Genomic DNA, 12,449 nt, shown 5'->3' with positions numbered 1-12,449 from the left:
CACCGCCTCCATAAGCACCACCACCATAAGACCCTCCACCTGCTGATCCTCCACCACCTCCATGTCCGCCTCCACCTCCAGCTCCACCTCCATACTCACCTCCACCCGCGCCACCACCTTCACCAGCTCCACTTCCGTAACCACTAGCATGCTCACCTCCACCACCATAAGCCGATCCTCCACCGCCTCCACTGCCACCACCTCCCCCACCAGCATGACCACCAATTGCACCACCAGCTCCTTCACCACCACCACTTCCATAACCACTAGCATGATCTCCTCCACCGCCATAAGCAGCTCCACCACCACCACCACCACTACCTCCACCGCCGCCACCAGCATGACCACCATAACCACCAGCTGCTCCACCATAACCTCCACCTCCGCCTTCTCCTCCTCCACTAGCATACCCACCGGAAGAAGAAGTTCCACCACCCCCTCCACCCTGACCACCCCCTCCACCCTGACCACCACCACCAGCATGACCACCATATCCACCAGTTGCTCCACCGTAACCGCCACCACCTCCTTCTCCACCTCCACTAGCGTATCCACCAGAAGAAGAAGCTCCACCACCGCCACCACCGTGACCACCACCACCGCCACCTGCATAACCTTCAGCTCCTCCATATCCACCACCACCACCTTCTCCACTACCGCCCCCATAACCACCACCACTCACTCCTCCATAACCTTCACCACCACCATGTCCTCCTCCACCGCCACCACCATGGCCAGCGGGCATATCCCCGTATGTTAAGAGATTCCGGCTAGTGGCGTAGCAAATGCCAACGCCGAGTATAAGAAAAAAGACAGTTGAGAGAGCTTTGAGAGAAACCATTGTTTTTGAGTTTGATGAAGTAAAATGAAAGGGCTCAGTGAGGTATTTATAGTGATTGGGGTTTGGTATCTTAGGCCGCGTTCAGTGTAAAATGAGTGGTTGATGGAGCACATGCCTATGACTTGAAAAGTGAAGATTTACTGTCCCCACCATTACTCTTAATTTTGTTTTCAATCTCTTGATTTTTCTCCAAGTTATTCAATATTCTTATAAGATGTACGTATTATAGCAATTTTAATGACGAAGACGTCAATCTAAATCGTTAGAAACAAACCCTAGTTACAAATTTAAGGTGAAGATGTCATTACGGATCGGCCTTGTTTAGCTAACACGCGAGTATATTCGACACCTAGGAAGGTCTCCAGCTCTAACATGAAGGAGGTGAGAATAATTTATTTAGTCCTCGGCCCAAAAATATTATAAGCCTATACATCTGTCATTATGTGGCTAAAAAGTGTAAAACAGCATATTTGTTGAATCCTTTAGTTAATGAAAACGTAAGAAGTATAGGATGGATTCCGGTTGAGAGGACATATTTTCCAGAGAGTTAATTGCATGGTTTGAAAATTGTCTTGAGAAAATTTACATGCTGGTCTTAAAGTCACATTTAAAAAAAAAAAGTAAGAGAGAGGTGAGAGAAAGTTTCTCTCTTCTCTTTCTTCCCCCATCTCCTTTACTCTCGCCGTCTTTTTCCGTGTCTTCCGCTCTGGTGACCGACGGTGCTGACCATCGGTCGCCACCTCTCCTTAGTCTTTCTAGTATTCTCCGCTTCTTTCCCTGCTGTTTCTTGGCATCATCTTCTCTTCTTTGCTCTTCATCTCTGGTTTACTGCGAGATTGCGGCCGGATTCCGACGGTTCAAATCGGTGGCTTGGGTGTGTGCTTGGGCTTCTCTGGAGTGTTGGCGTGGAGTTGGTGGGTCGTGAAGCCTCAGGAAGCACCATTTTGGAAGTAGATATGAGTTTTGATGTGCTGCATCTGGGTCAGATTCATCTGGGAGAGCTTGTCGGAGTTGCTTAGCGTCACTGCCTCTGCCACTTTGGCCAGTTCTCCGCCTCTTCTCTGTTCTTTTCTCTCCGACTACGGCTATTCTGTCAGAACTCCCGTCTGGATTCTCCAATCTGCGACAAACTAGCGATACGAGGCTTTGCCTGGGACTTCTTCGTCAGATCTTCTCACCACTTAGCTTAGAGGATTTACTCGCCTCTATTTATTGGAGCTCTTGCTCCCATGTTCTTCATGTTTCCAGAAGGAAGCTTGTTGTCGCCAGTATTGCCTCTTCTAGGTTTTTGAAGCGTTATTCTTTCAGTGCTCGCCAGTGTGTAGGGACCATAGTCGGGAGCATAAATCTCCGCTTGCTCTCGCTGGCAGCATCTCGCGCATTCTTAGCTCGATTCTTCTCCTTGGAATGGGATTCTTAGGATGTCTTCATGCTAATTTCTGGATGATACAACGTATGGAGTGAACCACTCAGCGTGGTGGCCGGACCAGGATTTAGTCGCCCATGCTTCGCCTATCGCCTTTGTCGGTTGCCTTTCGGACATTCTGCAGGTCCTCAGAATGTTCTCCGATTGTTCCTCTCTAATGGTCATCACTCTTGCTGCAGGTTCCAGAAGTAAGATTTAGTGTTGATCTACTGGATTCACATAGCGGTTTATGAATTTCTGTTAAGCTAAGCTTTAATTTAGTCTTAGGATTGGATCAGACCTTAATTGTCTTCCAAGGTCTTTTTCATCTTTTTTTGGGGCTTCGTTAGACCTATGCTTTAATTAGCTACCACTGATGCATTAGGATTTGTTCCCAAATAATATTTGTATCCCATGTATAATGAAATTCACATACTTATCAAAAAAAAATGTACATGCTCATGAGCTTAGAACTTGTATAGATTAGGTCCGATTTTGGCATAAACCATACTCTAGAATGCTTTAAAAAAAAAATTCAAACTCTAGGGTATCAACCATTGGAAATCTTCAACTTATAAAATTAATTTGGTTTTGGCCTAAACCATACTTATAGAGTGCTTTTATACTTTTATTAACCAGTAGAAATCTTCAACTAAAACAAATTAGTTTGTTTTTTTGGCACTATGGATGTATTAAAATAGAGTGTCACTGATATACATTGTTAAAATGGATACAAAAGTATCTTTAACAAAAATATGGATAGAAAGGTAGTTAGAATATCATTAACAAGATACAAAATCGTGAAGTATGGTGTTGAGTATTTCAATTTGACTTCTATCCTCCATTAATCAACTAAGAGTTTACCAACCCATTTATTCCCAAACCAAATCCTCTTTTCTATAATCTTTTACTTTCACCTAAAATTTTCTTTATTCTTTACTTTCACCAAAATGTAATTATGGTCTTGCGTTGTCATATAATTAATTAAACTCCATTGTTGCATAAACGACTTAGTCGTTTGGTTACTCTGAAGATGAACAATGCTTTAGTTTTAACTTTTGATGATAAGAGTTTCCAAGAAACATGTATTTAGGTAAAGTACAGAACCCAAACCTTTAATCACATAATTTACACAGACAGATTAGACTCCAGTATACACAAATAACAAAAATCTGATTTCGACGGAAAAGATTATATAAATTAGTCGAATTTACAGTTATGGGTTATTAGTAGTCCTTTGTATCATATTTCCTCCATTGCTCACCGAATTTTCAGAGGACCATTGTTTCTCAAACCAATTTATCTTTCATTTAATTTTATTGCAATTAAAATTTTGATTGCAATTTATCTTTTCTTTCTTAATCTTTAAATCTTTTGCTAAGACAGATATTGCATTGAGCTATAAAAGCACTTAGTTTCTCATCGTGAAGACATATATCTTGTACTGACTGAGCTAATCTCTTACTTCTGTATCTTCTAGATAATGCCAAGTCTATATTGTATACTCCCTCCGTTTCATATTAAGTGTCGTTTTAAAGAATTTTTTTCGTTACAAAATAAGTGTCGTTTTCGATTTTCAATGCAAAATTTACTAATTTTATGCAAAATTTATTTTTCTATTGGTTGAAATATGGTTAGGTGTATAGGTAATAGTATTTTTTTATATGAAATGTACAAAATTAATTGTTTCCTTAATCTGTGTGCCGAAACTTAAAACGACACCTATAATGAAACAGATGGAGTATTATTTTGATTACGTAAATACATGATTCGTCTTTTGGCATGATCACGTAAAATATTAATCACCTATAGAAGAATGCGTAGGCTTATCACTCCAATTTGATGAGATCTCTCTTCTAGAAAGTTGAAATCAAATCATAATTATTATAACGCTCAAAACATTTTTTTTAATGCACGAAACTTCGGTACCGAAACATATACGAATAGAATAAAGGTTTTTGTGAAAGACTACTAACAATCAAAACACTTATTAATGCGTCTTAGCATTGCCACTAAGATTAGAAGAAGACCTATCAAGATTTGAGACTTTGGTGCTGTCCAGCCAATGACCACTTCTCTATTATGTCTTAGAGATAACAATACAATGAAACAAATATTTACAAAAATAGATCAATAAGTGTATACATTACGCGTTTTCATTAAGAAAACTGTATGCATTACGCACTATCCAAATTACATTCATTTTTTAAAATAAGAATAAAGATTATTGTTATAATATGAAATTATATGTTTGAAAATGTAAAGGCTAACTGGATAGTCTCTTGAAATTTAGTTTCTTTGATGATACAGTTACAAAGGCTACAATTAATAAAATTGCAGAATAAAAAAAAAATATATATATATATATATATATATATATTCGTGATGAAATATTTGTGGAACTATATTACATGAAAGTTTTTTACTTTTTTTTTACAAGATGGTATATTAACATATTTTTGATAAAAGACACTAGTAGAATGCCGCAGTGTACTTCAACACTGTAAAAATTGTGTGATTTGTAACAACCTGCATGATCGCATAATCATATTTTCATTACGTGGATTACCAATCAACGTTTTGTTATTTAATCATATAATTTAATAGAACATAATTTCAGATGCGATCCATGGTTATTCAATAGGTTATTCTAAATTATGCGTAGTAAAATCTTGTGTTGTTAGACATGCTATTGCTAAATTATGTTACTTTTTTAATTAAGACTAGTCACATACTTCACCAAAGAATGGTGTTATTCAAACCTAAAACTAATTGTAAGATATTCGTCTTCTCTACTAATTGAAATGAATTTCAATGAAATTTCATACGTTAGTAATTTTTTTTTTTTAAATCAGTGTATAAAATACACAAAGATTAGCATACACACTTGAATTCTTATAGATACTATAAGATTTAACAATTTAAGTATAAAATAATTGATCAAATTACCTCCTATGATCCATACAAATATATCATGTTATCCCACCACATAAATAGAAGATAATATCACAAATAAAGACAAACTTTTTGTTCATTTGACTATGCTCATGGGGTAAAAGTTTACTGTTTTTTTAACAAATGACAACTTAAAGAAACAAATAAGTTGGTCATAGTGTGTAAGAACATTGACAAACGAGGAGCTCAAGCTTTTGGCATTGTCCAAAGATAAGCACCCAATTTACCCCATAATTGGTTTCCAGCAAAATACAGTTTTGTTCCATTGAGAGATGAAGGTAATGATGATACGTAGATACAGACTTATACATATGAATGGGTATATATACAGTTTCATGCGCAACACAAAGTGGGAAAAAGCACACACCGTCGTTGTTGAAGATTGGCGTGGAGAATAGTAGTAGGACCAGTACTAGTACCATAGTGCTCCTTGTTCTTTCAGTTATCTTCACACGCTTCCCCAAAAATGCTTAATTACTGTGTTTTCTCAATCGAATCATAAATCCTATGGAGGAGTTGATGATTAAGAAAGTGTATTCATTCTAATCATGAATCAGCATTGATCCGTAAGAGAGGTTTAACAATCTTTAAAACTCTTTTTCCTTTTGAACATACAATCTTTAAAACTCCATCTACCAATATTGAATACAATTACTTTCAACTAATTAATACTAGACGTAACATGTTGGATTAGGTTACCATATGTCACAATTCATAAAACGTATTCCTCGCGAATGGTGTGGATAGAAATGTTCTGATGAGCTCGATTTAGTTCAGCTAAGTCTGATATGTATTTGATACGATGGTGATTTAGTGTGATCCTGATTTTACGACTCGGTTTGGTTTAACGGGGTTGGTCCAAAGTGAGGAACCGAGCCCAACCCTGATTCTCTATAAACATTACAACTCTGGACGTATCAGACGGGTTTTGAGTCCGTAATAACTCACTGATCTTTTGCTCCTCTCTAGCTCAAACCATTATTGGTCGGAACGTAGCGTTTTTGTACTTGAGAGTCTTACAGAAAATTGCACTAGCAAAAAAGCGCTTGGTCCCTCACCGACAATGGAGATCACGTAGCCTGACAACAACATACAACAACAAAAAGTCCACTACTTGATTTTATGGTTTCTCTCAGACATGACACGTACCGTTAAAACTTGAAACGACAAGAAAAAGAGAGAAAACAAAACAAAGTGCGTATAGATAGGATTCGTTTCGGGGTTTATAATGCCTAACCTATCCTATCTTCTTTTTTTTTTTGCTACTTCTCCTACTACCACTCATCAACCTGTAATCTATAATCGTTGCTTACTTTCTTCGTAAAACATAGGAGTTAAATGGTATATGTTAAATGAATAGTATAGTAGAATAGCAATCAAATAACAAAATCATTATCACAAACATGATTAGTATCCTCTCCTAAACCTAAAAGTTTATTGTAGTTTGAAAATTATAGAGTTTGGTGGTAGTTTGGTAGATACATAAAATATGATAATCTAATAATAAATAGTTACTGTCATTAAAGAAGGTATATGATTCATTTGGGGGTCTGACTCTATCAAAGCTTAAAGCTTTTGACGATGATTATGGTAACATCTTTCTTGTTTAGAAGCTTGAGCATGACCAATATGAGAATCACAGTACCTCTAAACCATAATCATCTAAACAATAGACCATTTCATTACTCTCTAGAGGTCTTCTTACTCCAAAATGATAGCAAAGATCAAATATTTAGCTACACACATTATTTAAACTTACAAAAGCTTCAGTTTTCATCAAGAACAGAGCTTAACATAATCACAATCATCGAAAGCAACCAATTATTAGTAACAGCAACGATCGAATTTTGAGCTATACGACGCGTTGTTATATTTGCAATAAACCATTGAATCAATCATTAGTAGAAGACACAAAAGCTTCAATTTCATCAATAACAGAGCTAAACCTGGGCCTATCCCTGGGCCTAACATACAAAACGCCGTCGTTTACACCGAACTCACACATCCCAAGCTTTCCTTTCTTCTCCCACAATCTCTCACCGAACCTACGATGAGCAAAGTAAGCCTCCGCCAAAACGACGCCGTTAGACTCCTCCTCCTCAACCACTTCCACGGGCAGCCTCTCGTAGTGCTCGACTTTGATCCCTTCCAACTCGTCAAGCCTCACAAGCCCGCGTTTTGAAACCGAGTAAAGCTCGCCGCGGATCCGTTGACCCGACCCGGATTGGTTGATCAAGTAAGGGATCCCGTAGAGACCCGTGACGAGCGGGTACGATAACCGGGTCGTGCGTTGACCGACGTAAACGGCGTCGTTCTTTGAGATGAGATCCTCTAAGAGGAAATGGTTCGGATGGTTTCTTTTCAGCGTTCCGTACACAAAAATGTGGTTCGCGAGTGCTCCTCCTCCTCCTCCTCCCATGGTTTCACGACGCGAGGCTCGGGATTGAACACGGTGGCTGCCTTGTTGTGAAGCTTATCTTACTCGGGCTTTTTAATAATCTCTAATGGGCTTTTATGTCGTCTGATTCAAAAATGGATATATCAATATATATATATATATATATATATGGGCTTAAAATCACAGTATTAGACTGTGTCATGCGTATGGCATTTTTTTTTTTTTTTTGTCAACCTTGATATTATTATGGCCTTGGCCAATACAGATTACAAGTGAGAAATCAAGTTTCTAAACTCAATACAATTGTTTTAAGCCCAAATCGAAGCCCACTAACAAAGGATAACAATGAAATGGAAGATAATAGCATGTTAAGCACGTGTCCTTGACGTGGGTCTCAGACGTGTCACGAATTTGGTGAGTTTAGCTATTGCCGGAAACAGTCACCGTAGAGAGGAAGCTCCGACGAACATGCCAGCAACTTTAGGATCGTGTCCAGCTCTTGATTCCACTTGCATAACCTTCCTCCAAGACTTTACCGCTTGAATTGAGAAATCTGCTCTAGCTCGTCAGAGATGCAATACCGATTAAGTTTCAGATGGTTAAAGTTGCAGATTATGTTGAAACGCTTTTCTATAGGAAAAGCTTCAACTATGCTGAATCTGCACAAACTCATCAAAAACTGAATCAAAACAACTTGATTTGTTAACCATCCAGGATACTTTGCTAAATCCTACGAAAAGGAAACATAAGAGCAAAGATTGATTCCCTTTGATTAGAAAATCAAGGATGACTAACGAAAAAGGCAAAATCTCATATTCAAGCAGAACATCAATAACGAAAAACAGAGGAGGAAGATGATGTAGACTAGACAAAGCTCGGATACGAACGACCGAAATACTTATTTAAACACAGCAAAACATCGCCTACGCGAAGCTTAATCCTCAAAGGAAGCTAATATCGATCAAAAGACCGAATATTACAAAAAAAAAGGATACTCTCTCAATCTTTCATCCTCTGAAAGATTTAGTTTTGATAAGAGGATAAAATTTGAGAGAAAACTCTCTCTCTAAACTAAGAGAGAGAGCGTCTCGCTGACTATTCTAAATCTGGTTATGCGTAGGGCATTTAATTTGTTTTACTCCCATTTCAAATTCATTTTCAGTTTAAACGTACTAAACACTGATTGAATTTGACTTGTGAAGAAAGAAAAACTCAGAATCTTATTATTAACATAATCCAAAATTAGGCCCATTAAATGTCGCAGAAGCTGTTAAGGCTCTTGATCAAAAAAAGCCGTTAAGGCTCATGCAAAATGAAATAACAAACACAGAGAACAACGGCGAGAAATTTTTAAAACAGCTCCCATGTTCTAGCTCAATTCAAACTAGGAGTGAAGTCAAGTAGAAGACTATGATGGGTGCCTATGCACTCAGTAATTTTAATTTTTGATTATTTTGTAAGGTAAATGAGCGAAAATTATTAGATAAGCTGCACTCACTAAGATTATATGCAATAGGCTATTGAATAATTTTATTCAACAACTCCAGTGGTGAGTTGAATAAAAATAAAAGAGGACGTATATTAAACATGGTTGGAAAAATTCAACCGGTTGAATCAATAAAACTAAGGACAAATCAGACATGTGACAATAATAGATTGGGTAGAAAAAAAATATTTTTTTTGATTAAAAATTAAATGGGTATATATGATGTTTTTTATTGATTGTAGTGGTTTTTGCTCTTTCTTTTTCACCTAAATCATTTGAGACCAACTTTTTGTTAGTAAAATATTTTATTTATTTATTATGTTTTTACCAAAATTTATTATTTTAAAAATTCTACGAATAAAAACTTAGGGGGATGTATTCAATTTAACATTTGATGTGATTTGATTTTTAATGGAATTTTAGATGATTTCAATAAGTTGCAGAGATTTAAGTGATTTTTGTTAAACTACTCTAGAATATCACCTAAAACTATGGGATTTGGGTTTTAATTTTTTTAACTAAGAAATCCTACCCAAACACCCTAAAATCACCTAAAAACTTTAAAACTCCACAACTTAAAATATTTTCAATAACAGTGGATTTCAGAGTACTTTAAGAAATGTCAAATTCAATAACAGTAGATTTTAAATGAGTTTTTAAAATTCATGTTTCAATAACAGTGGATTTGTCATTTTAATACAAATCACCTGAAACTCTCAGTTGAATACATCCCCCTTATTTCATTTGATTTGGACACTTAAACTTCATCTCTTTATGAAATAGATTTAATAATAATTTTAAATTATCTTGTGTTTATTACTTGGAAAATATAAAACAAAAAAATATTTATTTTAGAATTTATGTAGAATTATTTATTTCGATTTAAATAAAAATATATATATATATATATTGTTATTGTTAATAGAGAATATGTAAATTTGTAAATATAGAAAAAGTATTTTTAAAAAGTTGTGGGGTATTTTAAATAGATAAAACAACAAAATGTGAGAACTTCATTCATTCATTTTTAACCAAGAAAAAGAACTCTTCATTAATTTGGGTCCACCAATGAGATCATCTCCACATAGTGAAAGTCAAGTGTGTAATGTGCGTTCACACGACTTTTTCATCTTTTGAATAAAAGAGTGAAGAGGTCGGCAGAATTTGCTTCGAGTTTTGAAATTAATACACTATTTTAATACTAGAGAAGTTGATTGTTTAGCAGTAGCAGCATTTTCTCATTTTTATCACACGCATGTTTCTTTTCTTGAAAAGGCGCTGCAATAGATATTATATTTGTCCTCATTCCTCAAGCAAATCCAGTATCTATATATTGATTATCCATTATTTGTTATAGAATATAAATTAATGAATAACAATTCTAGCATAGAAATGTTATTAAGATAAAAAAAAAATCACAACTAACTTTCCTACGTACATAATCGGTTTTAGTATTTTCCGGCCAGAAATATTCTATATAATCAAAATGATGGTGCAATAACATTTGACAACCACCATGGTGGATACATCTTTATTTTTAGTATAATCTTTTCTTCCAAAATTACCTCTTGTAACCAGACAAATGATTTGTTTGAGAACACGGATCATAGACAACACTGAGCTACCAAGGAAACAGAAGTATAAATATACATGTCATAGTAAAAGTTAACAGGTGAACAGTACCGATGACTTGTTTCCTCCGAGATATTGGATGGAGACTCCATTGGATGGGACCGTTGGTAAGTTATAAGCGTTAATTTGATAGTATTATCAAGTAAAACGTATTACACAAAATTTTCAAAAGAGTTCTATCAAATAGACTGTGGAATTTCTAGTTAACTCTACTGAAATTTGAGATTTTACGGTATAACATTTCAAAAACTTTATTTAAATTAAATATTATAGATATATTTTGATGAAAAGAAAAACAGAGTGGCACCTGTTAAGATATGACGGCGAACAATAATAAAAAGACAAAAAATCGTTCATAGCTGCACCAAGTAATACGTTGCGTTCGAACACTATTTCTGAATACAATATAAGCTTTAGGTGAATTTGGACCGCTTTGAACGCTTAAAAACCCTACCATTTTACACGCTCGTACATATTAGTTAAACCTTTTAATCCACCGAATATACATTGAGAAAGGATGTAATATCCGTACAGAAGACTTGAGAATTGAATAGTATGTCAACGGCCAACGCGTAGAAAGCTGCAAGTCCCACAACAGCCAATGCCGGTTTGCTTAACTGGTTGGGTGGCCTATGAAGACCAGTTCGTTTGATAAGTAAATTCCACACAAGATTATTACTTAACCACATGTACAGTTTCACTAAATCTGAAAAACCCCTTCATTAATTTGATTTGGATTTCTAAATTACGGTATATATCTTACTCTTGAGTCCATTATGAGGCACATTGTGTGTTTATCTTAATATAATTACAATTTTACAAAACCGATATTCCGATTGGTCCCATAACCATATTAGAGAAGAAAACCATACAATATGGGACTAGTGAGAAAGTGTGAATATTCCTGAGTCAGATATGGCGTGGCGTGTCCAATTGCTTCACTTTTTTTCTTTCTTTCAAGGGCCACCGGTTTTTCTATGATATTTTTTGCTAGCTTTATCATAGGATACAAAAAGTTGCTTATATAAACTTGAAATTTTGAAGTATCTTCTGTTGTAACAATTGTGAGAAGGAACAGATGCGGAAACAGATGAATAAAAGCGATGTAACAACGACACAGAGATTTAACGTGGTTCACCAACTTGGTTACGTCCACGGGCAAAGAGAGATCTTATTATTGGAGGCGATATTGAGTTTACAGAGTGCAAGTTTAGGGTTACTTCGAATACAAAATATATATAGTAACATCTCGCATCTAAAACCCTAGACTAAACGGACTCATGGGCTTAAGCCCACGATCAGATGTAACATCCATAATAACTTGATGCAACGCTCTTGATGCAACCGAGTCGGTATGATGTGCATGATGTAACATCCATCGCCTAGATGTAACATCCAGATTCAAGGCATATCAACAATTCTCCACCTTGACTTGAATCCTCTCAATAACAGATGTACCAGATGCACCTTCAAGTGCCAAATGTACCAGATGCGCTTCTCTGCGCTAGATGTACCATCGCTCTCTTTGCCTCAGATGTCCCTTCGGACCAGATGTGCTGCTTAGACGAACCAGACGCCATTTAACGGCCAGATGCTCAACTAGAGCCAGACGTTCGTTATCAGCCAGATGTCCCAATAGACTAGACGTCCTTACGGACCAGATGTCCTTACAGACCAGATGCCCCGACGGGTCAGATGCCCCAACGGGCCAGATGCCCCAACGGGCCAGATG

The 12,449-nt window shown here is 36.4% G+C and overlaps 2 protein-coding genes across 2 annotated transcripts in view; both read right to left on the bottom strand.

The window, feature by feature from the left end:
* Positions 1-879, bottom strand: part of LOC106313840 (glycine-rich cell wall structural protein 1.8) — a 1,397-nt gene extending 518 nt beyond the window's left edge. The window contains 1 exon segment of the mRNA XM_013751761.1: positions 2-879. Within this exon segment, the coding sequence (XP_013607215.1) occupies positions 2-841 (840 nt within the window). The 5' untranslated portion in view covers positions 842-879.
* A 6,007-nt stretch (positions 880-6,886) lies between these two features.
* Positions 6,887-7,728, bottom strand: LOC106313644 (putative gamma-glutamylcyclotransferase At3g02910). The gene has a single exon (XM_013751510.1). It carries the CDS (start codon positions 7,618-7,620, stop codon positions 7,093-7,095), a length of 528 nt encoding a protein of 175 aa, XP_013606964.1. The 5' UTR covers positions 7,621-7,728; the 3' UTR covers positions 6,887-7,092.
* Positions 7,729-12,449: the final 4,721 nt, after the last annotated feature.

Source organism: Brassica oleracea, chromosome C9 (genome assembly GCF_000695525.1).
Source record: "Brassica oleracea var. oleracea cultivar TO1000 chromosome C9, BOL, whole genome shotgun sequence".
Lineage (NCBI taxonomy): Eukaryota > Viridiplantae > Streptophyta > Magnoliopsida > Brassicales > Brassicaceae > Brassica > Brassica oleracea.
This window is presented reverse-complemented; position numbering and strand designations above follow the sequence as displayed.

Excerpts from the sequence above, each read along its gene's own strand:
- LOC106313644 (XM_013751510.1), bottom strand. The coding sequence starts at position 7,620 with ATGGGAGGAGGAGGAGGAGGAGCACTCGCGAACCACATTTTTGTGTAC.